The sequence below is a fragment of the Lactuca saligna genome, chromosome 1 (genome assembly GCF_052625555.1).
Source record: "Lactuca saligna cultivar CGN05327 chromosome 1, ASM5262555v1, whole genome shotgun sequence".
Classification (NCBI taxonomy): Eukaryota; Viridiplantae; Streptophyta; class Magnoliopsida; order Asterales; family Asteraceae; genus Lactuca; species Lactuca saligna.
This window is the reverse complement of record NC_136417.1, coordinates 29728642-29754537: the sequence shown is the minus strand read 5'-3', so window position 1 is coordinate 29754537 and position 25896 is coordinate 29728642. Positions and strand designations below refer to the sequence as shown.

General features: G+C 34.8%; 3 protein-coding genes across 3 annotated transcripts; 2 read left to right on the top strand and 1 right to left on the bottom strand.

The window, feature by feature from the left end:
• Positions 1-357: 357 nt before the first annotated feature.
• LOC145030606 (WD-40 repeat-containing protein MSI4-like) lies at positions 358-3646 on the top strand. The gene is made up of 15 exons (XM_078978981.1): positions 358-569; positions 872-935; positions 1093-1179; positions 1256-1318; positions 1415-1480; positions 1581-1655; positions 1814-1889; positions 2016-2184; positions 2273-2354; positions 2445-2518; positions 2707-2818; positions 2922-2996; positions 3080-3147; positions 3233-3332; positions 3436-3646. The coding sequence occupies exons 1-15, from the start codon at positions 433-435 to the stop codon at positions 3562-3564; spliced, it is 1377 nt and encodes a 458-aa protein (XP_078835107.1). The 5' UTR covers positions 358-432; the 3' UTR covers positions 3565-3646.
• A 12-nt stretch (positions 3647-3658) lies between these two features.
• Positions 3659-5371, bottom strand: LOC145030600 (cytochrome P450 Tp4149-like). Its single transcript, XM_078978974.1, has 2 exons — positions 4487-5371; positions 3659-4420 (listed from the first exon to the last, which is right to left on the bottom strand). The coding sequence occupies exons 1-2, from the start codon at positions 5369-5371 to the stop codon at positions 3803-3805; spliced, it is 1503 nt and encodes a 500-aa protein (XP_078835100.1). The 3' UTR covers positions 3659-3802.
• A 16017-nt stretch (positions 5372-21388) lies between these two features.
• On the top strand, positions 21389-24587 carry RH20 (DEA(D/H)-box RNA helicase family protein). Its single transcript, XM_078978966.1, has 10 exons — positions 21389-21785; positions 22042-22304; positions 22411-22590; positions 22683-22844; positions 23015-23169; positions 23283-23375; positions 23456-23541; positions 23635-23861; positions 23947-24180; positions 24267-24587. The coding sequence occupies exons 1-10, from the start codon at positions 21730-21732 to the stop codon at positions 24332-24334; spliced, it is 1524 nt and encodes a 507-aa protein (XP_078835092.1). The 5' UTR covers positions 21389-21729; the 3' UTR covers positions 24335-24587.
• The last annotated feature ends 1309 nt before the right edge of the window (positions 24588-25896 follow it).

Sequence of the window (25896 nt, the reverse complement as noted above, 5' to 3'; positions counted from 1 at the left end):
TTATGTGATGATATATTTTCTATATATATTACATGAATTCTTTAAATATGATTGTGTGCATTCACGAAAATAATTTTAGAAGAAATTTTCTTATAAAACCATTTTGCAATTGATTTTCTTTGTAAACTTACGCAATCACCTAGAATAGGATGATAAATTATGTGACCATTTATGACCCAAGGGAACAAAAGTTAGAATTCTATTATTTTTGGGATCAAAATAAAAAAATGCTGAACTCAAGGACCAAAATTATAGTTTACGCAACATCTAAACCAAAATCATATGTGTTGAATTGATGATGGACTAAATTTATAATTTCCTCAACCGGGCAAAAAAGCACTACTAGAGAAGTGTAGCTGCAGCTTGCAGTTGCAGAAATTACTCAAATTAGACATCCCCAAGAGGCGGGAAAATAAAAAAGCCAGAACAGAGATGAAGGAGAGTGCCGGCAAAGTCGGAGGAGGGTTGCCGTCGGTCGACGCACGCTACTCACAGTGGAAGCATCTCGTCCCCATTCTCTACGACTGGCTCGCCAACCACAACCTTCTTTGGCCGTCTCTTTCTTGCCGGTATGTACTCTCACTATCTAGGGTTCGACTACTCATTGTTTTTATGATTTAGCTTCCGCGCTACTATTTCGTATCCGATTTCATACCTAGAAACTACATTCTTCAAAATAAAGCTGAGGAATGCTAATTTTCATGTTTGTTTATGAGTGTATACTCCATGCTAACTCATACCTAGAATGGAAGGATCAACCGGTAACCACCAAGCTAGTGAATGTATAACTCTTAGGTCATCGACTTATCCGTTCATTGCAATTTATTGATGTGAGTATGCTTGGTGCATGTTAATTTTGCCTTCTTAATAGATGGGGGCCACAGATAGAGCAAGCTACATACAAGAATCGCCAACGACTGTACCTCTCAGAACAGGTAACATGATGTTCTTCACCTCAAATTGAATGAAATGTCTTTTATCTTCTCATGTCTGAATTTCTTATCAAAGATTGTGTGCTTTCTTGCCATTTTTTGGATGCAAAATGTGAATATTTCCTACTTGTCTTCTTTAACTCTAACCTTCTTCTTACAGACAGATGGCAGCGTTCCAAACACACTTGTGATAGCAAATTGTGAAATTGTGAAACCAAGAGTAGCAGCAGCAGAACACATATCACAGGTGAGTCCAATACAAATTTCAAACTTGTTGCCTCTGATTCCACTTGATTACTCTTTTATGACTTTTATTTCTGCAGTTCCATGAAGAAGCACGATCACCCTATGTTAAGAAGTTCAAAACCATCATACATCCTGGAGAGGTATTTCTTTGTTCAAACATGCTACTCATTCATTTATATATCTCTTAAAGATGTAACTTTTATGTATCTTTGACATTTGTTATTTCATTGCAACAGGTCAATCGCATCAGGGAGCTTCCTCAGAACATGAATATAGTAGCCACACACACAGACAGTCCTGATGTATGCACTCAACTTTACAGACTCCATTCTTTCCATATTTAGCTTCTTTTTCCTATTTCTCTTAAATTATTTTTCCCTTTGCTTTCTTTTTATAAACCAGGTCCTTATCTGGGATGTTGAAGCTCAGCCTAATCGCCATGCTGTTTTGGGAGCTACAGAGTCTCGTCCTGATTTGGTGGGTCCCTTTTATAAGAGTCGTATCATAGATATGAGATATCTACACAAATTTCTGCATATTCTTCCTTTCTTTCTTGTTTTTGCCTTTACCTTATTTTGTCCTGTTTATATGCTTCTTTATCAATTTGATGCTGATTTATATTATTCACCTTGCAGATTTTGACTGGTCATCAAGAAAATGCAGAATTTGCTCTTGACATGTGCCGAAGTGCACCCTTTGTACTTTCTGGAGGTGATATTTTAATAGTTTTTGATACTGGTTGATGTAAAAGAAGTCAAGAATGAGAGATTTTTAATGAATTATGAATCAACAAAATATGTAATCCAGTTTTGTGTTCTTTGTTTGTTGTGTTGACAGGTAAGGATAAGTCAGTTGTGTTGTGGAGTATTCATGATCATATTTCTACTTTGGCAACAAAGAATGGAGGGACCAATGATAAACCTAGTGAGAGCCCTGTTATTCAAGCAAGAGGTGTGTTTCAAGGGCATGAAGACACTGTTGAAGATGTACAATTCTGCCCCTCTAGGTATATGAAACAACATTCCCTTTATTCAATTGCAATGATAGATTTGATTAGCTAACTGGAAGTTTTCTTTTTTTAAACTTTGGTGAAGGGAACAAGAGTTCTGTAGTGTTGGTGATGATTCTTGTCTTATACTATGGGATGCAAGAACAGGTTCTTCTCCAGTTGTAAAGGTAACTTTTACTTCTTATCGAAACATTGTACTTTTATTGATTAAGACAATGTACTTCAATTTCATCTTTTTTTATATGATTATTTTTCAGGTTGAGAAAGCACACAATGCTGATCTTCACTGTGTTGATTGGAACCCCATTGATGAAAACCTTATACTCACAGGGTAATTACCAAATATTATATGCACACTTCTCAAATAAAACCATCTTTTGGTTTTGCAATTGAGCTTCAAGATTTCAAAAAATTTGTACTTTCAGTCTCCTTTTCATCATTCGCTTTCTATTTTTCTTCATTAACCCATGGATGATGGAAGTAGATTTATAAGCTGAATAATAAATGATTCTTTTTCAGGTCTGCTGATAACACTATTCGGTTGTTTGATCGAAGAAATCTGACTAATAATGGGGTTGGATCACCCATCCACATATTCCAGAATCACACTGCTGCTGTTCTTTGTGTACAGGTAGGTATAAATTATAAATTATAAATTATAAATTATAATAACTCAACATTTACATGCATTTTTATGTTTTCCTTTATCCGAATAATTATTTTACAAATTTCAGTGGTCCCCGGACAAATCATCCGTGTTTGGCAGTTCAGCAGAAGATGGAGTGTTGAACATCTGGGATCATAATAAGGTGCAAACCAATCTTTTTTGCTTTTGACAAATCTGCCCTTATTAGAAACATAGCCTAATTAAACATGTTTGTTCTTGAGCCAGATTGGCGAACGTTCTGTTGAAGCGTCAAAAGTTACAGAAGGTTTATTATTCCGCCATTCTGGGCACAGGTACAATTCTCCGATATTTTTTAAACCATCATTTATCCATCAAGACAATAAATACTCAATGGCATTTGTGTAAATAATATTCTAGGGACAAAGTGGTTGATTTTCACTGGAACGCTCATGATCCATGGACAATCGTTAGCGTATCCGATGATGATGAAACTACTGGTGGCGGTGGAACCCTACAGGTTTCCCTCTTTTTGCATAATCAATCAATCGACTCCATCTTTTACTTACTACTAATTAGTAATTAATGATTAACAATTATGCTCGAATCGACAATCTGTGCAGATATGGCGGATGATTGATTTAATCTATCGTCCTCAGCAGGAAGTGATCACGGAGTTGGATAAATTCCGATCTCACATTCTCACTTGCTCTTCGCAGTCACAGCAGGATTTGACTAATCAGAACTCATAAGATCAAATATGTGTATGAATCAATTATTATGAACCCTTCACCCTTGGATTATTTATATATTCAGGCATCAGACTCTTTTTAACTCTCGTTGGTGTTTATGGTAAAAAAAAAAGGTGCATTTTTTATTTATTTATTATCATATAGTATTTCATTATTTGCTTGCGTCAGGTTGCAATTGACAAACTACACAGTGAAAATGATATAGATAGATAGGTAGATATTTAGATATCTTTGTGATTTAACAGGTAGCACGAGGAGTTGCCATAACCTTCGGAGAGGATTTCATATGGAGGACTATACCAAATTCCTCACTCATATCCAAATCCTCTTTTTTCACTCCATCTGGCAACGTCAAATCAAACTTGTATACCAGATTTGCTAACGCAAGCTCCATGATAACCACACCAAATTGAATACCAGGACATTTCCTCCTCCCACCACCAAATGGAAGCCACTCAAAGTTAACACCATTATAATCAATCAAACTCTTCAAAAACCTCTCTGGCATAAAATCCTCTGATTCTTGTTTCCAAATGTCAGGGTCTCTTCCTATTGCCCAAGCATTGATGATCACTTGTGTCCCTTTTGGAATGTCATACCCTTTAACTTTCACATCTTGTGTTGATATTCGTGGAACCAGAAGTGGAACTGGAGGATGTAACCTCAAGGATTCTTTTATAACAGCTTTAAGATACTCCATCTTCTCCAAATCCTCCTCTACAATCATGGATCTTCCTTTTGCTGTTTCTGTCACTTCTTTCTGCAACTTTTTCATCACTCTTGGGTGTTTTATAAGCTCAGCGATTGTCCACTGTAAACTTGTGTATGTCGTATCAGTCCCCGCAAGAAACATATTCTACAACACAAAAAAAAACCTTCAATTTTATTATTAAAAAAAATTACAAGTAATTAATCAACATACCAATATAACAGCTTTAAGGGTGTCTCTATGGAAATTAAAATCGATTGTGTTATCTCTTTGAACATCAAGTAAGATGTCAACTAAGTCCTGAACTTCATTTCCAGACTTATTATTTAAATGCTCCTCAATGATTTCTTCAATAAACTCATCAAATTCTTGCGCAACTTTTTTAGCCTTTCCCTCTAAACCACTAACTCGATCTACCCATTTCAACCATGGAATATAACTCCCAACACTAAAAACAGTAAACATATGTAGTAATCGACACAATATGTCTGTGAGCTTTGACCCATCATACGCCCTTCCAACAGCCACCCTACAAATTATGTTATTCGTAAGTGAAATAAGCAATGAACCAATATCGACCAAAGAACCATGACTATCTTCTAGCATACTAATCATACGACTTATTTCTTTTTCTCTCACTTGTTGGAATGATCTAACTCGTGTGCTACTCAAAAGATGGACTACTACAGTGCTTTTCAACTGCCTCCAGTATTCCCCATAAGGAGCAAAGGCTACGTCTTTACATCCGTACAACAGTATGTTGGGTATAGTTAAACTGGGTCGACTTGAAAATGATAGATCATGGGTTTTCAAGATCTCTCGAGCCACTTCAGCAGAAGAAGCTACAAGCATGGGTGTGCTGCCAAAGTGAAGGAGCATGATTGGACCATGTTTTTGGGCCAAGAGTTGAAGAGATTGGTTTGGGCTTGATCCTAATTGGTGGAAGTTGCCAATGATTGGAAGTTTTCGTGGAGATGGTGGGAAGTTTTTTTTGTTATTTGAATGAAATGAAATCCATTTGATACGAAGAAAGTTTATCAAAATGATGAGTAAAGCCAAAGAAATGAGAGAAACCTGTAAGGATGAAAAACTGGCCATGATGGGAATTACAAAGTTTCAAGAATTTGTGAAAAGACACTAGATTTATACATTTTTAAAACACTCCAATTATAGAAAGCTGGATCTCAATAATGACCATCTTTATGTATTCTAATTTAAAATCTAGTTATTTATTAACCTATAAGCTAAAGAGATGTGAAAGGTGGTTATTTAAATACCTTGTTAATTGTTGAAGTAAATATATAGATTGAAACAACTAAGAACTATAGAATCGTTTCTTAAAGGGAAGTGATTCGTACACAACAGTTTTTTATCATACACAACAATTCATGCATTATATAGTTGTACAATACAGCATTTTAAAGCATCAATTGTTGTGTATGGAGAAAAATTGTTGTGTACGGATCAGCTCCCTTTCTTAAACCTTTGGTTTTTTGGAACTAAAAGCGACCAATATTTTCGGTTTTTTAAACTACAGAATCGTTTCTGGGAATGGGAATAAAAAAGTTATAATAATAAAACACTAATGCTAATAATTATATTTTGGAAGAAAATTAATCAAAATATTTGTAAAGTGTCGATACTGTTTTACATTTGTGGAAAAAAAAAATCAAAATATTGTTGCCCTAAACAGTGTTGATGCTTCATTCCATTTGCATGTGTGAAAAAAATCAAAATATTAAAAAGAACTTTAGCGATGTCTTTTTGAACATTTATTTAAAATCTTTACTTGTCGAATCATTTTCATTGTGTCTATCTAATATCTATTAGTATTTTTAACTATCCAGCAATAGCACTGAGAATTCGATTAAGTTTTTTTTTTTTTTTTTTTTTTTTTTTTAATGATTTTTATTGTGGCTACAAAATTATTTAATTAGGTTATTAACAAATTATCGTATTTTCCCAAAGATATAACTTGTTTGAGTTTTCTATTATTATTATTTTATTATTAATTCTTATTCTAATCCAATATTTAATGAAATCAAATTTATTACCAATATAAATAGAGTTATTAAATGTACCCCTCAAATTGTTGAATATACATCCAATTTATTATTTTCACATCAATTTTCAAATCAAGCACCCTAATTACTACGTTTTTCTAGTTTCTAATTATTGTTATTTTAGAAAGTTATTAATATGATCAAACATGTGGTCTAATAATATGATCTTTAGAAGGTTGATAGTTCAAATCCCGTCAACAACATTCGTCGAACAAAGGATTATTCAGAAATAAATTATAATACGTTTTTGTTGAAAACCAATCTAGTAGAAGCGGTAGCAAAAATCAAACAAATATTTTTCTCTCTAGTGGTCCTTCATAAGGTTAAGTTCAGATGAGAACACTATTCTACTATGAATTTAATATCTATAGTATTGTAGTGATTATAATATGAATATATTCAATTTTATATTGTTATTCTACTCTCTCTCTCTCTCTTATATATATATATATATATACTAGCTGTCTACCCGCGCAAAGCGGCGGGCGGCGAATAATTTGATCTCTTTAGAGTTAAAACCATTTTTCGTTCATTTCGAGAAATGAATATTAAATGACATCTATTTTTCAAGAGCATTACCATACCATATTAAAGGGGTGTTTGGCTAAGCTTTTTTAAAACAACTTATTAGGTTTCACATCACTATAATTTAAAAAAGTGTTTGGATTAAAATAACTTATTCCGGTGGGGAACCTGTAATACGTCATTTTTTCATAAGTTACCCTACACTTACTTATTAACTTATAAGCTAACAAACTAATAAGCAATAAGTTTTTTTGCCAAACATCCCCTTAAATGGTTATTACTTCCATTTATACATGCCCAAACCACTTGTACTGTTTATCGTCCTTTTTTTTCCCCGTTTTCCTTAATTCTTTTATTAATTTAATGTCCTATTATGTAAAATGCTAAAATATATAAATAATAGTTTATAAAAATAAACCTTTAGAATATCAGGTGTTGTGATTCAAAAGTCGATAAATAGGCCTTTGAGAAGGCTAAAATACTGATGTGTCAACTTGTTCATTGTGATTTTAAACCAAGTTTGATCACAAATCAAAACATTTTCAACGATGGTATGTAATTCAAGGATTCATATTGATTTAGGTTCTCGAAACCTTAAAATATTGAACAAAATCTATATAGAACCTTATAATAAGGACAATAATCACTGTAATCAGGAAGTTCATGTGATGAAACTTGATATTATAAGGACCAATGATGAAAAAGGTTTCGTTTTTAGACTAAACAAGATGAAAAATATACAAACTACCTTAATCATGTCAAATCTTGTGTTTAACCGTTCTTTATTGCAAAAGTAAGATGCCAAAATATACAAACTAATGACAATACAATGCTCTAACTGACCCTCTTGGTTGAGTTCTTTGAACCTGCAAAGCCAACACATTAAAGAAACATAGTAAAGACATTTTTAGGAACAAACCTGATATAATAAAGCATTCACCCAATATATTTATAAGATAAAAATACAAAAAGTTAACAATGATGAAATCAATTACAAGTAAGGATTAAAATAAAAACATGTTAAGAAAGAGCCATCTGCAGGGGGATATTTGAATCAACATGTATTTTCTGATGGTTTCAAATTTTGAATTATACGAAATTCAGGGAAGGAGATAGAATTTGTTGAGAAATATAAGGATTCAAAACACAGGTTAAAATTTAATATTATTTTATTGATGACTACTTGTACTATTAGCTTAATGATTTGAACGTCTTAAAAAATAATATTATTATATTCAATCTATTTTTAGAAATAGTGAGATTTCTTTTATAAGATAGTAAAGATATATATATATATATATATATATATATATATATATATATATATATATATATATATATGTAGTAATTTAGTAAATTCTAATGTGAATGTTAAATATGTGATTGTTCATATATTCGGTGATGAATAATGTCATAAAGTTCTACATACAAAATTTTAATGTGAATATTAATGTATGATTGTTCGTATATTTGTTGATAAATAATGTCATATCGTTGTATATACAAAATTCATAGTAGAATAGTAACATAAAATAGTGTTCTCACGTTCTCATATTAAATAGAGATCTCATTTGAACTTAACCCAGAGTTGTTATATATTGAATACCAAATACAACCACAATATCATTATGACGATCTGGTACAACCACAAAATCCTGGACAAGTATATGAAGCAAAGTTTTTAGATAGAAAAATTCATTATGTCGATCTAGAGAGTTATAAGTACGATGGTGATGATATATGTCATAATGTTGTTACTACATATGAAAACGATGTTGGTAAAGGTGATGTGTAACGACAAAAAAATCAAGGATAAAAATTTCATTTTTATTATGGTCAAGCACAAATATCATATAATCCAAACATTCCAAAATTGTTGCTAATTAAAAACATTTATCAGAGTTCATCCCATAATCACATATTGCGGAAAACACGGGTGTGTGCACTGCGATCAAGTCGGACCATTCCTTTCAAATCAATGATACCTGAAATCATATACAAAACTGTAAGCACAAAGCTTAGTGAGTTCCCCATAGCATACCCCACATAATCCACATAACCGCATAAACCATATCAATCACATAATCCATATCGATCACATAAGCCATACATATAAACATATAAGGTTGTCATGGAAACCCTCCAAGGTCTTACTCAGGGATGTCGTGGGCTCCCCCAGGGTCTTATACCTACATGTCATGGGCTCCCCCATGGTCTTTACCTGGAATGTCATGGGCTCCCCCCCCCCCCCTCCCAAATGGTCTGATATCCAACTGCCACGGGCTCCCTGGGGTCTTCCATGTAAATGACACAGAGTCAACAAGCATACCACATATCACACAACATAACTATCATACTACATAACACATATATAAACATACAGGGATTCATGGGATCCTTTCAAGTCTTACTTCAGGATGTCGTAGTTTCCCCCTAGGGTCATATGCCTATGTGTCATGGGCTCCCCTACATGGTCTTAACTACTTGCCATGGGCTCCCCCATGGTCTTTACTTGTTATGCCATGGGCTCCTCCCATGGTTTAATACCCAACTGCCGTAGGCTCCCCTGCATCTTCACATATCTAGTCAATAAAATACAAACGCATTCACATATTCATGCATACCATTCATGGATTCTTTCAGGTGATTAGGTCAGTATGGTGTGGGAAGTGTTGTGAGACTGCGGGATGACCCATAGCATTCATGGATTCTTTCAAGTGATTAGGCCAGGATGGGCTAGTTCACAATATTGTGGGTTGACCACAACATGATTGGAATCAGGAAATGACACGTCGTTGGAGGTCGGGCATGATGTAAGACTACAACTATTCTAGTAGCATTCACTTTTCGCGTAGGATTTAGTGGCGATAGTGTAACACCCATAATCAGAAAGGACAAGAAAGGAAAAGAGACCCTAAGTCAAAAGGGGTCAACTCGTCGAGTCGAAGCGGGCTTCGGGTCGCAGATTAAGTGACCGACTCGACGAGTCGGAGAGTGGACTTGACGAGTCAGGTCTGGGTTAGGAAACCCTAATTCCTGGAATTGGTACCCTATTTAAGCATCTCATTCTCTTCCCTAGGGCTCGTTTGCAGCCCCTATTGTCCAGAACTTGGAACCCTAGCCACCCAACTCCATTGTGGAGCTAGTTCTTGCCATGAGAGAAAATTGAAGCTTGGAGAAGGAAGAAGGGCATTGGTGGTGCAAGAAGAAGTTATAGATCCAGAGTTGGGGTGGTATTTCAGACCATCTAGAGGTAAAAAGCTTGTACCTTGACTGATAATCATTTAGATCCCCTTTCTAGCATAGATTTGGTCACTTTTGGACCATTTCCAAGGTCAATCTAAGTTTTGAGCCATTGAGTACGGGAGGGATTTAAGATCTAAGCAATTATGAGCTTTAGAAGCTCTGAGAAGGCAACTTTACACAACCATGGCTCCATTTCATGACCTAAGCCTTCGTTATAGCTTGGATTAAGTGTTCTAGCCTCATACCACCTTGCATGCACGTAAAGTTAGCAACTTTACGTGCAATGCTAGCATAAGGAGTCCAGATCTATTAGTTGGATTAGGGATGAGAATTAGAACCGGAAAACCAGACCAGAATCGGACCGGAACCGGAACCGTTAGAACCGGAATATATAGAACCGGTTCCGAGTTTAAAAATTGGCTTTATCTGAGTTCCGAGTAATCCGGGTTTAGGTCCATCCGGTCCGGGTAAACCGGGTCTAAAACCGGAACCGGTGTTAGGAACCGGAACCACTTTTAGGGCCGGAACCGGTTTTTGTGAAACGTTTAAAAGATGCATATCTCATTCGTTTCAACTCCGATTGACATACGGTTTTTTCCAACATGTAGTTTAGAGTTTGTACATGATTTTAGAATATAAATTTGACATTTTTAGTATTATATTCATTGACTTACAACCTCTCAAAGTCGAGATATTAAAGCTGGATTTTTTGTAGTTTTTCAGTTTTTTTTTTTTTTTTTTTGTATTCGGTGAAAGTTTTAAAACATACATATCTAATTCGTTTGAAGTCGGATTGACATGTGGTTTTTTTTCAACTTGTATTTTATAGTTTGGACATGAATTTATACTATAATTTTTTCATTTTTGGTTTAATATTCAATGATTTACAGTCCTCCGAAGTCGGGATATCAAAACTGAAAATTTTCAAATTTTCAGCTATTTGTTTTTGTACTTTGTCTTCTGTGAAAATATTAATACATGCATATATCATTTGTTTAAAGTTAGATTGACATGCGGTTTTTTCCAGAGTGTATATTAGATTTTGTACATGATTTTAGACTATATTTTTGTTAATTTTGGTTTTATATTCAATGAGTTACAGTCCTCCAAAGTCGGGACTTCAATATGAAAAATTTCAAAGTTCAACCCACTAAGTAGTAAGTAATTACCAAAAAATTCCGGTTTTTCCGGGTTTTCTGGTTCTAAACCCACTTAATCCGGTTCCAACCTACATACTTTTGATGTTTCCGGATTTTTCGGTTCTAGACCCACTTACCCGGTACCGTACCCGGAACCGGTTACTATATACCGGTTCGGTTTCCGGTTCTTAAAAATCCCGTTAACCGGTTCTGGGTTTTCCGAGTCCGGGTCCATTCGGTCCGGGTTTGGACTCACTTTCATCCCTAAGTTGGAGTTGTTGGAATGTACTAGAATCGGCAGATTATAGAGATGTCATAAGATGGACTCGGCGAGTTAGTTCATGGACTCGACGAGTCGGGTCGCAAACCCAAACCCTTCTGTTTACGAGTCGGATCAATGAGTGGGGTTAGAGAAGGACTCAGCCAGTCTGTGTTCGTGATGGACATGAAGATGATGGTACTCGACGAGTTCAAGGAGGAACTCGGCAAGTCCAAGGCAATCTCCTTAGTTCCTGAAGATGGACTCGACGAGTTGTACAACAACTCGGCGATTCAGTTGAAAATGGTCCCAAATGTTTAGTTGAAGGAGAACCTATCGAGTTGTTGCTAGACTCAACGAGTGGAGTCGAGGTTGTCTTGAGATTTGGGGAGCATGGAATCGACGAGTTGGTAGAACAACTCGACGAGTCGAGTCAACTGGAAGTTGACTCTGACCGTTGACTTTGACCTTGACCAAAGTTGTTTTAGTTGGCTTCTTGAGGACAGTTATGCTAAGTGTTGTTATTGGTATTGGTAGCTCGGGGAGCTGGAGGAGCAGCAGTTCGGGGAGTTGTCGGATAGCAACCATAGGGTATTAGCAGAGTTCAGCAGTGCAGGTGAGTTTTCCCTTTGTGTGAATGGGTGTCGACCCATGTAGTTATGAGTAGGAAGACCCAAGGGTTAGCCTTAGGCATTATATGCTAATGTTATGTTTCGGACCAAGGTCCGATGCCGGGCAGGTGCCCGAGACAGGGTTATGTGTATGATAATCTAGACCAAGGTCTGATGTCGGGGTAATCCTAATGTATGTTGCATGATAGACCATACTTGTTGTTTGCGTGATACTTGTATGTGCCTGGTAGGGAGGTGAGTGTGGGCGAGGTCCCGTATCTCTTCACTAGCAGAGTATGGACGGGGTTCCGTATCTCATTAATAGCAGAGCAGGGGCGAGGCCCGAGATAGGAGAGGAGTGAGTGTGGGCGGGGACCTGTATCTCACTAGTAGCAGGAGCATGGATGGGGTTTCATGACTCATGCGTAGTAGGATAGGGGCGGGGCCCAAGATAGGCGAGGCCTCAGTACAGGACTATTATAGTGTACGTTAGCTTATTTGTTATGTGCTATTTATATGCTTATATATGCTTAGCGGGCGAGGCCCAGAGACAGGCGGGGCCTAAGAGAGACATATCTGTATACCGAGCGGGGCTCGATGGCAGGCGGGGCCCGATGCCGGAGCGAGTCCGATGCCGAGCAAGTCCCAATGCAGCAGGCGGGGGCCCAGTATGTGGTTATGTGTATGGTATGTGGTAGGTTGGGGAACTCACTAAGCTTCATGCTTGCAGTTTTCAGTTTTGGTTTTAGGTACTTCCAATAGCGGAGGGAAGAGCTTGGGGTGATCGCATGGTACACACCATTGATTATTCAGCCTGTGATGTTTTACTCTGATAATGAGAACATGTTTTTGAATTAATACTCCAAATTTATGATATGACTTATGTTATGGTTTTATAAATATGGTTTTAGTAATGTTTTAGAGGAAATTTTTAGTTGTGAATTTTGGGTCGTTACAGACAAATTGTCAGCTTATCATGATTGGACGGATCAAAGGATTGAAGTAGTCATGAGTGGAGGTATAGATAGGGCAGTTATTATCAGATGAGGTATCCTTCGGAGGTCGCGTGGGACCACTGTGTGTGCTTTTGGCCCAACAATCGGTTAGGTGTTTGGTGTTTCGAGTAGTTGATAGATAAGGTGGGATCAAAGAGGCCTCAGCTGCTTCTGAAAAGCAGCAAGTGGTAGCAAAAAGAATCAAAGTGGGTTCAGTGACTTGGGATTCGTGTGTGGAGTTGCTTGTATTTGGGGTATACGCTAAGTTGTTTGTAGTTAGATTAAATAATCTCAGAGTGGGTGATTTTACCCTGTTGCGCAACTCTCGTCCGAGTCTAACCATTGCAGGGATAAGTCTCCTACTCTAAGGATTATATGAGCTTCTATCAAGTATAAGTGTCCTACAGGGATATTTGGTTTGTGATTCTATTTCTGGTGGGGACTTCAAGTTATTAGAAGCTAAGTAGCCAGTTGGGGAATTAATGGGATAGATTCCGCAATAGATGAATATGGGCGATCTATCGGGGAGGCATACCATCTCGAGACTTCAGATTCTAGATTGAGTAGATGTGATCATGTTGCAAGGAATTCATTCATCTTCAGTTTTTAGACCCCTACGAGGAATGGTTTTGGTTGCCTTGGAAACGTTGGGTATGCTTGTGGTTGTGTCCGTGTTGCTCAAATTATCAAGTGTGTCAGAAATGGTAAGGAATGATTTCAAGGATGAAATCTAATTTAAGTGGGGGAGAGTTGTAGCATTCCGTTTAAAATAAACAAATAGAAAAAATTAATAATTTAATAATAGCCCTAAATCCGTGATAATCCGTCAACGTTAGCCACGAGAAGTTAAATGAAATGGTTTTTGGAGTTTTGGGGATCTATATTGAAACACTGGACTTGAATTGTTATGAATATTGGATGCTGGGGGTTGCTTTGTAAATTATAAGCTTAATTTGATGTTCATAGGTTATAACTTTTATTAGTGAGAACATATATCCAATTAGGTTGCATTTGAACTTAAAAGTTAAGTTATTTTCCACCATATGATTTTTTTTTTGTGACCTATAAAACCTATCAATATTCACAAAGATGATCAATCCTTGTTTCTTTTAAGCTTGAGTTGAGCCATTGGATTGAGAAGACATGACAGAAGAATTTTGTAGATCGTCGAGGACGAAACATAATAGGATTTAACCCTAGAGATTGGGTATTTGAAATTTAAATCATATGGTGATTTGGATGTAGTCTCGAAATAATTATAAAAGGGTAGTTTAAGAATTTCACTTAGAAAGTTTAAAGCGGTAAAATAAGCTGGGGATGAGGTTGATCATATGACACATAAGTTAGTTGTACTCTTTTATTAGATAGATAGATTAATAGACGTTAGAAATGCTAGAGTTGCCAATAAAGATAACGAAAAGGCTTTGAGAAGTATTAAGATCCAAGTTTCTATATACAAAGTCATTCAAAGAAGAAAAAAAAATCCCACCATCTCCATGAAAACTTCTCATTATATGTAACTTCAATCAAGAAATGCGTGTTGCATGTTCCTTATACTCAACCAAGATATGGGTGATACCTGTTCCTTATACTCACCGATTTGTTGATATGTTCACAAAATGACTTCCTATTAAGTTATTTATTGATTTTCGAAATAGTTTAAGCATTTGTGAACCTCCCGCTTAATTGATGGAGGAATGTTAGTGTCAGTTATGTAAATCTTTTATACCTTATACCTATAGTATTAAAGCAATGAAATAAACCAACAAAAATAAAATGGAAATCTCCAGAAAGTCCTAAATTTTTAGTTAAATCTATGATAAATTCCCAAACTTAATTTTGTTTACAGAAAAACACAGAATAGCAGTTAAAACTTCGAAAAAAAACCTTTTTGTCCGGTTTCGAAGATTTAGCCAGTATTCTGTCTTTTTTCATTAGCTTGCTTAAAATTTTGGGGCTTTTTCGAAAAGTACCCGATAACCAGAATATTGGGACTTTTCTTAAAATTACCATGAAATTAATGGATATTATTATTAACAAATCATTTAAAAACATAACAAATATTTTTATTATAAAAAAATAAATACACTTGTTGCTAATTTCAAATTAGCGGTCTAAGTACTCTTCTATTGCTTATTGACCACATCAAACTCTCTACGTTCATCGTATGCATCGTTGTAGGTACGATGGTGAGATGTACTTAATGAGTGTTCCACTAATGTTGGTGTTCATTTTATGTTATTTAACCTAACTACCACCCAACATTCATACCTCACACGGTAATGGCCATAGGCTAACACATATCTATCTAATGTGAAAATGTGAATCACGAATGATAGCTTATATGGAAATAAGTGCAGGGTGATTATCTATTTAAATTGTCATTGAAAATTTATTTTTCATTATTTGTGTAATTTGATGGTTGCTACCAAACAATGTATGGATGTTAGGTGATATTTAGGTTAAAGAACACAATGAAAGATCTATGCGTTCAAGAATCATTATGTAATAATATTTAAATATTTTCTAATAACATGTGATCCTATAGCGTCACACCTAATAGAAAGTAGACACTTATAGATTATGTATTAATAAATATTATCAATTATTATATTTAATTGAAGAAACGTATGTAGTACATCTCACTATGACATCCACAGTAGGGATGAGTTATAAAACCGGAAAACCGGATTGGAACCGGAATCGAACCGGAACCGGAACCGGTATAATCGGAAAATGCTTAAACGGTCCGGGTATTGGGTTCCAAAATTACTCTTAACCGAGTTCTGGGTATTCCGGGTATGGGTCCAATGGGTCCGGGTTATCCGGGTTTTTTGAACCGGATATGTTTAAAAAACCGAACCCGGGTTTAGTGGGCCAAGGAACCGGTTTAGTGTCCAAGAACCGGTAAGGGTAAAATAATCGAAACTGAAGAGTTATCCCTCTTTTGTGATTGACAATTCTACATTCAAGTGACGACTTTTTTTCTCTACTCAACATCGAAAGTTTGGCCCTTATATGTAATCGATGATCTTCATCCCCACTTGGGACGACTCTTTTTGGCTCCTCACGTTCCATCTCGTTTTTTTTTGCCCTTCCTTTGATCGACGACAACAAATTGGTGGACAATTGTGATCGATGACAACAACAAATCCTCTTTGTGATTGACAATGGTGGACAATTGGATAAATAACAATGAAGATACACAAGTAAGTGTCAAGAATTTTGATTTCATGTCTTGTGAAGATACGCAACTCGTTTTTTTTTGCCCTTCACTGTGATCACAACAATGGTGGATGTTTGGAGTTACTGGACATTCAAACAATTTGATTCCTAAAGTCAAAATACAACTTTTTGGTCAAACAATTTGATTCCTAAAGTCAAAATACAATGAAGATACACAATTAAGTTCCAATCTTGATTTTGTGTAGTTTGGCCTTTTTGGTCAAACAATTTGATTCCTAAAGTCAAAATACCACTTGTCTATCTTGAAACTTTAGAAAAGAAGAAAAGGTATAAGAAACACGTGACATATGCTTATCAATGGCTTTCTGTTAATCCACAATTCCACATTATACCCCTAACATTTTTGGTAAAGACTTGATAATCAAAGGATAGAATTGTCATTTTAAATTCATAAAGTTGCATAATACCCACTTACCCAACATGTGCTTAGTTAACACATTTGTTTCATGCACCTTTTTCCTAGCAAGGGTATCCCAGTGACCTACTTAATATCCCTAAAATATAGATGTTGTTTCACCTTTTTCACTAGACTATTTATGATTTACTTAATAGACATAATCTTAATTGTCATGTATTGTAGGTCAAATTTATGAATCAAGTTGTGTTATTTTTTGTGGTTCAAGTATGGATGAGACTTAATTGTCATGTATTGTAGGCCAAGTTTATAAATTAAGTTGTGTTATTGTATTTTAATTGTGTTTTTATTATTATCTATTATAGCTTGATGATTATGAGGTGTTTGTTGACAACACTCAACAAGAAATCAATGAGGAACCAACACAAAAGAGAAAAAGAGTAGGCAAAACAAGGTCCGATTGTTGGAAATCATTTGAGAAGATTTTTATTGATGGAGTTCGGCATGGAAAGTGCAAATGGTGCGAGAGGGTTCTCAAATCCGACGGGAATAATATCGGTACGTCTAGCTTAAATAAGCATGCAAAGAATTGTAAGCAAAACCCCGAGAATTTGAAAACCAACAAACATTTCAATTTAAAAAAGAACCAAACGGGGAGGGTAGTGTTAGCACTTGGAAACATGACGACAAACGAATTAAAAAGGCTATGTTGAATTTGTTTGTAGTGGGTGGTCTACCTTTTAAATTTGTAGAAAATGAGGCCTTTATTGAATACACAAATGCACTAAACGGGTAGGTGGTTGTACCTTGTCGAACAACAATTTCAAAAAAAGTGTCACCTTATTATCAAGAAGAAAGAAATAAGTTGGTAACATTCTTATGTAATCCACTTAACAAGGTTCATTTGAACACCGATTGTTGGACAAGTCCGAGTAAAAGGGTGCATTATATTGTCATTACCGCACACTTTATTGATGATAATTGGGAGATGCACAAACGGATAATCAACTTTAAAGAATTAGATAGTCAACGGGGGGAAGATATCGGAAAAGAAGTGTTGAAATGTATTCAAGGGTGGGGTATTAAAAATGTTATGACTTGTACGATTGATAATGCAAGTTCTAATGACAAAGTAATAGAGTTTCTAAAAAACAAATTACCAAACTTGTACAATGAAGGAAAACACTTTCATATTAGGTGTATGGCACACATTATCAATCTAATTGTGAGAGACGGGATGAATAAAAATGACGAGAGTGTTACATGTTTGCAAGATGCCGTAAGATATATTAGAAAGTTGACACAACATATTGCTCTATTTAAAAAGTGCATGAAAGCCGTCGGGGTGGAATCAACCAAATTTTTGTGCAACGATTCTCCCACTCGTTGGAACTCAACTTACGACTTATTGAAGATCGCGGTGGATTTAGAAAAAGCTTTCTACGAGTATGAAATGGAAGGTAATTTTTTTCTGCATTCTTGCTGAATTTTTAGCCCTATTTAAACTGTCATATCTACTTCGTTATGAGTCCGTTTAGGCTTTTTTTTTTTTTTATAATTTTATTTATAAATTGTAGTTCACTGTTTGACAATAGTTATAGACTTTGGAAACACCTAATTTGCATGTGTATTGAGTAAGTTACAACCCTCCAAAAATGATATATCAAAGCTGTTTTGAATATGTTAACAACATTATTTTACAATTTTTCGTTAACTTTAAACTGTCATATCTACTTTGTTATGAGTCCGTTTAGGTTGATTTTTTTTTTTTAAATTGTAGTTTACTGTTTGGCAATGGTTATAGACTTTGGAAACACCTAATTTGCATGTGTATTGAGTAAGTTACAGCCCTCCAAAAATGATATATCAAAGCTGTTTTGAATATGTTAACAACATTATTTTAGAATTTTTCGTTAACTTTAAACTGTCATATCTACTTCGTTATGAATCCGTTTGGGCTGATTTTTTTTAACTTGTAGTTCACTGTTTGACAATGGTTATAGACTTTGGAAACACCTAATTTGCATGTGTATTGAGCAAGTTACAGTCCTCCAAAAATGATATATCAAAACTGTTTTGAATATGTTAACAACATTATTTTAGAATTTTTCGTTAACTTTAAACTATCATATCTACTTCGTTATGAATCCGTTTGGGTTGATTTTTTTTTAAAATTGTATTTCACTGTTTGGCAATAGTTATAGACTTTGGAAACACCTTATTTGCATATGTACAGAGTCATTTACAACCCCCCAAAAATGATCTATTATTTTTTTTTTGTAACATTTTTTGATAGATCGTTCCTTTGCACGAGATGTGGTAACCCCCGTGAGTGAAGATTTTGTAACTTGTCGAGCAATGGTCTCCTTTCTTGATAAGTTCAAGGTCAAAACAGAATTGGTGTCGACGACTTCAAAACCATTGGCAAATCGGTTTTTTTGGAGAAGTGTGTGGCATTTACAAACATATACGGGTTTTGTCAAAAAACAAACGATTTTATTCAATTGGGAAGGATATGATAGATAAATATGAGAAGTATTGGGGAGATTTTGAAAATTTGAATGACTACATGTACTTTGCGACTATCTTGGATCCGCGAATGAAGACAAAATTTCTTAGACATGCTTTTGAAACATTGATCAAGTAGAAGATGTCGGAAAATAAACCCCTTTCCAAAGTAGATATTACTGCGAAGACTAAGTCTTTAATCAAGGATATTGAATCGAGATTTGAGAACTTTTTTGATTGTTACAATACCAACTTTAATGTACCATTTGAAACCGATGGTAGTCAAGATGTCATGCATATTGATGATGATGACGACTTTGTGGGTGACTATTTTGCTCAATCGTTGAATTCATCGGCTTCAAAGGAAACAAAATTAACACAATACTTGAACGAAGGACAAACCCAAGGCGTTAAGGACTTTGATATACTGGTTTGGTGGAAAAATAACGCATCTCGTTACCCAATTCTCTCGCGGATAACAAAAGGTATAATTTTAATTACTTATATTTTTTATTATAATGTATTATAATTTAACATTATATGTTATGTTATTAGATCTTTTGGGCATTCAAATATCTACCATGGCTTCCGAGTCCGCTTTTAGTACAAGCAGTTGCATAATTGATAGTTACCGAACAAACTTGTCCGCACCTATAATAGAGGCTTTAGTTTGCACCCAAGATTGGGTGAGGAAATCAAAGAAACCGATTGTTGACAACATCGATGACATTCTTAAAGATGATGACATAGCTAAAGGTAGCAAACAAATTAATTTTATTATCTAATAACAAAACATTGGTTTTATGCTAACTTTCACATTAATTTTTTTCTTGTATGGATTAGAGTTGGAAGACGTCATACGCACCCAAAATGGAAATGGAAAAAGGCCGATAGATATTAACAAGTAGTTATACTCTTTTTGTTGATAAATGATTATTGGTTTGTAAGTGTGTTTTGGTTGATTAATGTTTTTGAACTTGAATCAAGATTTCCTTGTTTGGTACTCTGGGTGCATGTGGGTGTAAACAAGTATAAATGAATGATATTTTGATCAATGTAGTGCACATTCACATTCCACTTTATTATTTTTTATTACTTTCTTTTTGATCCATGTGGTAAAATAATAATGAAAAGAACATAACACAAGCGAAGAAATTGACAATTGTTGGGTCCAAGTTCATGGTATCTATTGAGCAATTCAAAAACAAAGTCTAATATTCAAAACAATTCAAATCAAAATTCTTCCACAATTAAGAACAAAACAACACTTATTCCTTGACCATCTTGTCGAGTTAACGCATTTTCAATCTCTATACATAAAACAAAAAAAAAACGACTTGTTTGTTAATTTTTTTATAACGGTTGAAAGATTATGCGATTGAGGTAATTACAAAAAAAAAAAAAATCCGGGTTTTCCAGTTCTAAACCCATTTGACCCGGTTCTACCTTACCCACTTTCCTATTTTCGGGTTTTTTCGGTTCTAGACCAACTTTACCCGGAACCGAACCCGGAACTGAACCGGAACCGGTTCTTATAAACCGGTCCGGATTCCGGTTCCAAAAAATATTGTTAAACGGTTCCGGGTTTTCCGGGTCCGAGTCCATCCGGTCCGGGTTTGGACCCACTTTCACCCCTAATCCACAGCGATACATACGAAGAACATAAAGAGTTTGAAGTGGCCAACAAACAATAGACCTAGTTGACCATTCTATTCCTAGAAATAAGAATAAAATGTATTTCCTTTGTTTATAATAAAAATTATTTGATATGTTTATAAATAATTTGTTAATAATAAAATCTATTAATTCCATAGTAATTTTCAGAAAAATCATAATATTTTGGTTATCGGGTAATTTTCTAAAAAATCTTAATATTTTGAGTAAACTAATGAAAAAATGATAGAATACCGAATAAATTTACGAAACCAGCAAATTTTTTTTTTTTTTTTGAAGTTTTAACCGATATTTTGTTATTTTCTATAAACAAAATTTAGTTTAAATTTTTTTATAAATTAGACTAAATTTTTTAAAATTTATGAAAAAAAAAAAAAAAAAAAAACATAAACATTCTACTCATTCATAGACATAAGTGCCACAAAGACCACGAATACATTTAAAAGCAATAAAATCAAGCCATATCAAAATTCAGGAATTGAACTAAAAATAAATATCGATCTTAAACCAGAGAGAACAAAAAGTTCAACTTTGTGGTAACATATTATTCATTATCAAAAGCGTGATTGCGTCATTGCGTGAATGTACCCTAGCACGGCGTAGGGATTGCATTCAGCCTCTTCACCACCAGAAATACACGAGCAGCCACAACAATCGTGCAGACCAACAACAAAACCAGGCGGTGAGGTTGAGAGCGAAGATTCTTACCGCAGCTAGCTACAATTCCGCCATTATTTCACAAAATTTTCACGTTAACTCAAGTTTCAAAACTTTCTGTTGGCCTTGATACAACCAATCTCCATCATCACCTCCTCGCAGCGTGCACAAACACAAAATGAGTCGTTATGACAGCCGTTCCGGCGATCCCGCTTCATATCGCGACCGCAGAAGGTAAACCCTTGTTTCATAATCTTCTTTCAGTGCACATGGATTATGAGTTCCTTATCTGTTCCTATGGGGTTCACGAAGCGTGGTTTATACGTCTAGGGTTTCTGAATTCCGAGTATTATGCCATAGGTTGATTTATGTTATTTAGGGTTTGAACCCCGTATCTAGGGTTTCATATTGAGGTTGAATTTTATTAGCCTGGGGTTTCTATTGGTGAAAACAAAAAGCTACTGACCCAAGTTCTTCTTGGTTTGTTCAGTGATTCAGGGTTCAGCGGAGGTTCTGGTCTTGGCGGGTATAATTCTTCATCTAGCAAAAGGGACCATGAAAGTTCTGACACTCAGCGCAAGGTGGATTTGGAAGGATTGACTCCTTTCGAGAAGAACTTCTACGTGGAGTCTCCAGCTGTTGCTAAAATGTCTGAAAGCGAGGTAGAAGAATACAGGACACGAAGAGAAATCACTGTTGAAGGTCGTGATGTTCCTAAGCCTGTTAAAACATTCAGCGATGCTAGATTTCCAGGTAAAAACCGAAGATGCTTGAATGCATGGTGAATCGTTATTGCATTCTCAGAGGGTTTATAAATTATAATTGTTAATTAGTTTCAATGATCCATTGTATATCACAGATTATGTTATGCAAGAAATCGTGAAAGCAGGCTTCACAGAGCCTACTGCAATTCAAGCTCAAGGATGGCCAATGGCTTTAAAGGGCCGTGATCTCATTGGAATTGCTGAAACAGGATCTGGAAAGACTCTTGCTTATCTATTGCCTGCTATTGTGCATGTTAATGCTCAACCAATCTTATGTATGCAGTTTTCTCTTCTTTTCAACCTTTTAAATTCAAGTTTTTTCAGCATCCAATCCATTTCATCAGTCTAATATACATGTCTTTTTCAGCTCCTGGAGATGGACCAATTGTGTTAGTTTTAGCTCCAACTCGTGAACTTGCTGTTCAAATACAACAAGAAGCAACTAAATTTGGCGCATCTTCAAAGATTAAGAATACCTGCATTTATGGTGGGGTTCCAAAGGGTCCTCAAGTTCGTGATTTACAGAAAGGTAGGTGGTGATAAGCTCAAAGATGACTTTACTACTATGGATCGGGTATATCCTAATGCTTCTTCAGCTTATTCAACATTTTCCAGCATTATATCTATCTATCTATCTATCTTTGTTGTGCCTAAAGCACATGTTTCATCATCATTTTTTTTTTAAATCTTTTCTTTCAGGTGTTGAGATTATCATTGCTACACCTGGAAGATTGATTGATATGTTGGAGTCTCATCATACAAACCTGAGGAGGGTGACTTACCTTGTGTTGGATGAGGCAGATAGGATGCTTGACATGGGTTTTGAACCTCAAATGAAAAAAATTGTTTCACAGGTTTGTGAATTGTGATTAGCATTTTTTAGCCTTCCTTTTATAATAAGAGAAAACTAAAAAATATATATATTTTTAATTTTTATTTTATCTTATGGGTTTTTGTATATACACAGATTCGACCAGATCGTCAAACCTTGTATTGGAGTGCTACATGGCCAAAGGAAGTTGAGCAACTTGCAAGACAGTTTCTTTACAACCCATACAAAGTAATTATTATTATTTTTTTCTATTTTCACCATATGTTCATATTTAAACCATTTTTTTTGGACATTTGAAAATTGGACAGGTGGTGATTGGTTCACAAGACTTAAAAGCTAACCATTCGATTCAACAACATGTGGATATTGTTACCGAGAATCAAAAGTACAACAAGTAAGCAGACTGTTTTTATAGATGATTTTCTTTATTTTCAACTTTTTAGACGCGTTAAAATAATAAAATTTGGTTAATTTTTTATTTTTTCAGATTGGTGAAACTGCTGGATGACATCATGGATGGGAGTAGAATTCTAATTTTTATGGACACGAAAAAAGGGTGTGACCAAATCACCCGCCAGCTCAGAATGGACGGGTGGCCCGCATTATCAATCCATGGAGATAAAAGTCAAGCAGAAAGAGATTGGGTTTTATCCGAATTCAAAGCTGGTAAAAGTCCAATAATGACAGCTACAGATGTTGCAGCTCGTGGCTTAGGTATGTTTAATTACTCAACTAATTAATGATTCATATTGTTGATTGTTTAATATTTATAAAAATGAAAATGAAAATGAAAATGCAGATGTGAAGGACGTGAAATATGTGATAAATTATGATTTCCCGGGTTCTTTGGAAGATTATGTTCATAGGATTGGGAGAACAGGAAGAGCCGGGGCTAAAGGGACAGCTTACACTTTCTTTACAGCAGCAAACGCACGGTTTGCTAAGGAACTTATTGCCATACTTCAGGAGGCCGGTCAGAAAGTCAACCCTGATTTAGCGGCAATGGGACGGGGTGCACCTCCTCCACCCTCAGGTTCGTTTGTCCGGGTTTTATTTTTCCAAAAAATGACTGATTTGCCCTTTGGTTTGTTATTGAGACTTGATGTTGGTTTTATACAGGCCATGGTGGTTTTCGTGACCGTGATCGTGGGCGGGGTTATGGCGGTGGTCGGTCGTCTTGGAACTGAGGAGCAAGAAAAATCATACAATGGGTATTCTTGTCTTTTCATTGTAACCGGGTGGGTATTATTGTCTTTTTTTTTTTTAATATAAATCTTGCAGTTATTTGAACTCTATTAGGAGTACAGTTGAACTTGGCATGTGGAACTTTTTGGTTATATGCTTGTTTGAGCCACTTGTTGTCTTTTTCATTACTGGTATTTGTAGCTTATTAGGCACTTAATCCGTTTTATGAAAATTCTAATTGTAATTTGTTTTTCATTGGTTGGAGTACCTGACAGTTGGTCAAATGCTCAAGATATCCCAACTATGACCATTTTTATTCATAAAAAAACATTAATAATAGCGAAGTTATTAAAGTAAATATGACCAAATAACATATATAAGCGTCGATAAATTTTTTTATTGACGAGTTATAACTAAGAAAAGGGTTAAATGGAGGTTGTTTCACATTTTTACCCGTTTGTAACAAAGTGGTTTTAGATGCATTTGAAATGTGAATGTAGAATTTTGTATAAACGAGTAAGAAATGAAAGGGTGGTCACTTAACTCTTTTTTAGTTTTAAAAACTTATTTCGTCATTTAATTCTTTTTAAGTTTTAAAAGATTATCAAACTTTTGGTTTTGTGTTAATTAGTCACTTAACTTTTGTTTTGGTCACTTAATTTTTATATTTGTGTTCACTTAATCACCTAATTTTTAAAATTATGCTTATTTAGTCATTAAATTTTTGAAAAAATTTAAAAGTTTAGTAATTAAATGAGAATAATTTTAAAAGTTAGGTGATTAAATGTGATCAAACCAAAAGTTAAGTGATTAAATGAGCACAAAACCAAAAGTTTGATGATCGTTTAAAACATAAAAAGAATTAAGTGACCAAATGAACACAAAACCAAAAGTTAAGTGATCAAAAATGATTTAAATCCTTATATAAATATGGACTTTCAAAGTGGTTTGATCACAAAAAATGACGAAAGGGGAGGCTTATTTAAACAAAGTAATTAAGTCATTTAACGTTTGGTGTTAAAGTATTAAGTGTGGGCTACATGTTATTATATGTTATCACATCTAAAATGTCTATCTCATCATCGTAATCATATTTTGGTCTTATATGGAAATAAACAATATCAAATAAAATGTGCTAACACTTCACATTTTCTATCTTTTTTTTTTAAATGTTTGTAATTTCTATTTTTCCAACTTCTTTTATTTTATTTATTTGTGTTATAATATTAATAAAAACCATATAAATTAAAAACACATATAATTTAATTAAATCCTACATTAAAAATAACATTAAAAAACTAAAAATGATATTACAAAGCAAAAAAAAAAAAAAAACATTGAAAAAAAACATACAATAGTATTAAATTTAAAAATACATAAACCCGATACACTATTTGTCGTCTAAATATCTCTGTTCGATCTTCATTTTCATTTTTCGTTTTTCGGAGCACTTCCACTTGTCTCCGTGATATATTATCCTTGCTAGTTTGAAGAATTGTCAAATCTTTCGTCATGCGATTTTTCTCGGCTTGTTGACGTAGAAACTCCAAATGCTAATTGCGAT

Bases quoted from the DNA above. Each gene is read 5' to 3' on its own strand.
- RH20 (XM_078978966.1), top strand. From the start codon at position 21,730: ATGAGTCGTTATGACAGCCGTTCCGGCGATCCCGCTTCATATCGCGAC. The intron at 22,845-23,014 runs GTAGGTGGTGAT...CTTTTCTTTCAG, and splicing joins AGTTCGTGATTTACAGAAAG to GTGTTGAGATTATCATTGCT. The intron at 23,542-23,634 runs GTAAGCAGACTG...TTATTTTTTCAG, and splicing joins GAGAATCAAAAGTACAACAA to ATTGGTGAAACTGCTGGATG.
- LOC145030606 (XM_078978981.1), top strand. From the start codon at position 433: ATGAAGGAGAGTGCCGGCAAAGTCGGAGGAGGGTTGCCGTCGGTCGAC. The intron at 1,656-1,813 runs GTGGGTCCCTTT...TTCACCTTGCAG, and splicing joins CAGAGTCTCGTCCTGATTTG to ATTTTGACTGGTCATCAAGA. The intron at 2,997-3,079 runs GTGCAAACCAAT...TTCTTGAGCCAG, and splicing joins ACATCTGGGATCATAATAAG to ATTGGCGAACGTTCTGTTGA.
- LOC145030600 (XM_078978974.1), bottom strand. From the start codon at position 5,371: ATGGCCAGTTTTTCATCCTTACAGGTTTCTCTCATTTCTTTGGCTTTA. The intron at 4,421-4,486 runs GTATGTTGATTA...TTTGTGTTGTAG, and splicing joins CCCTTAAAGCTGTTATATTG to AATATGTTTCTTGCGGGGAC.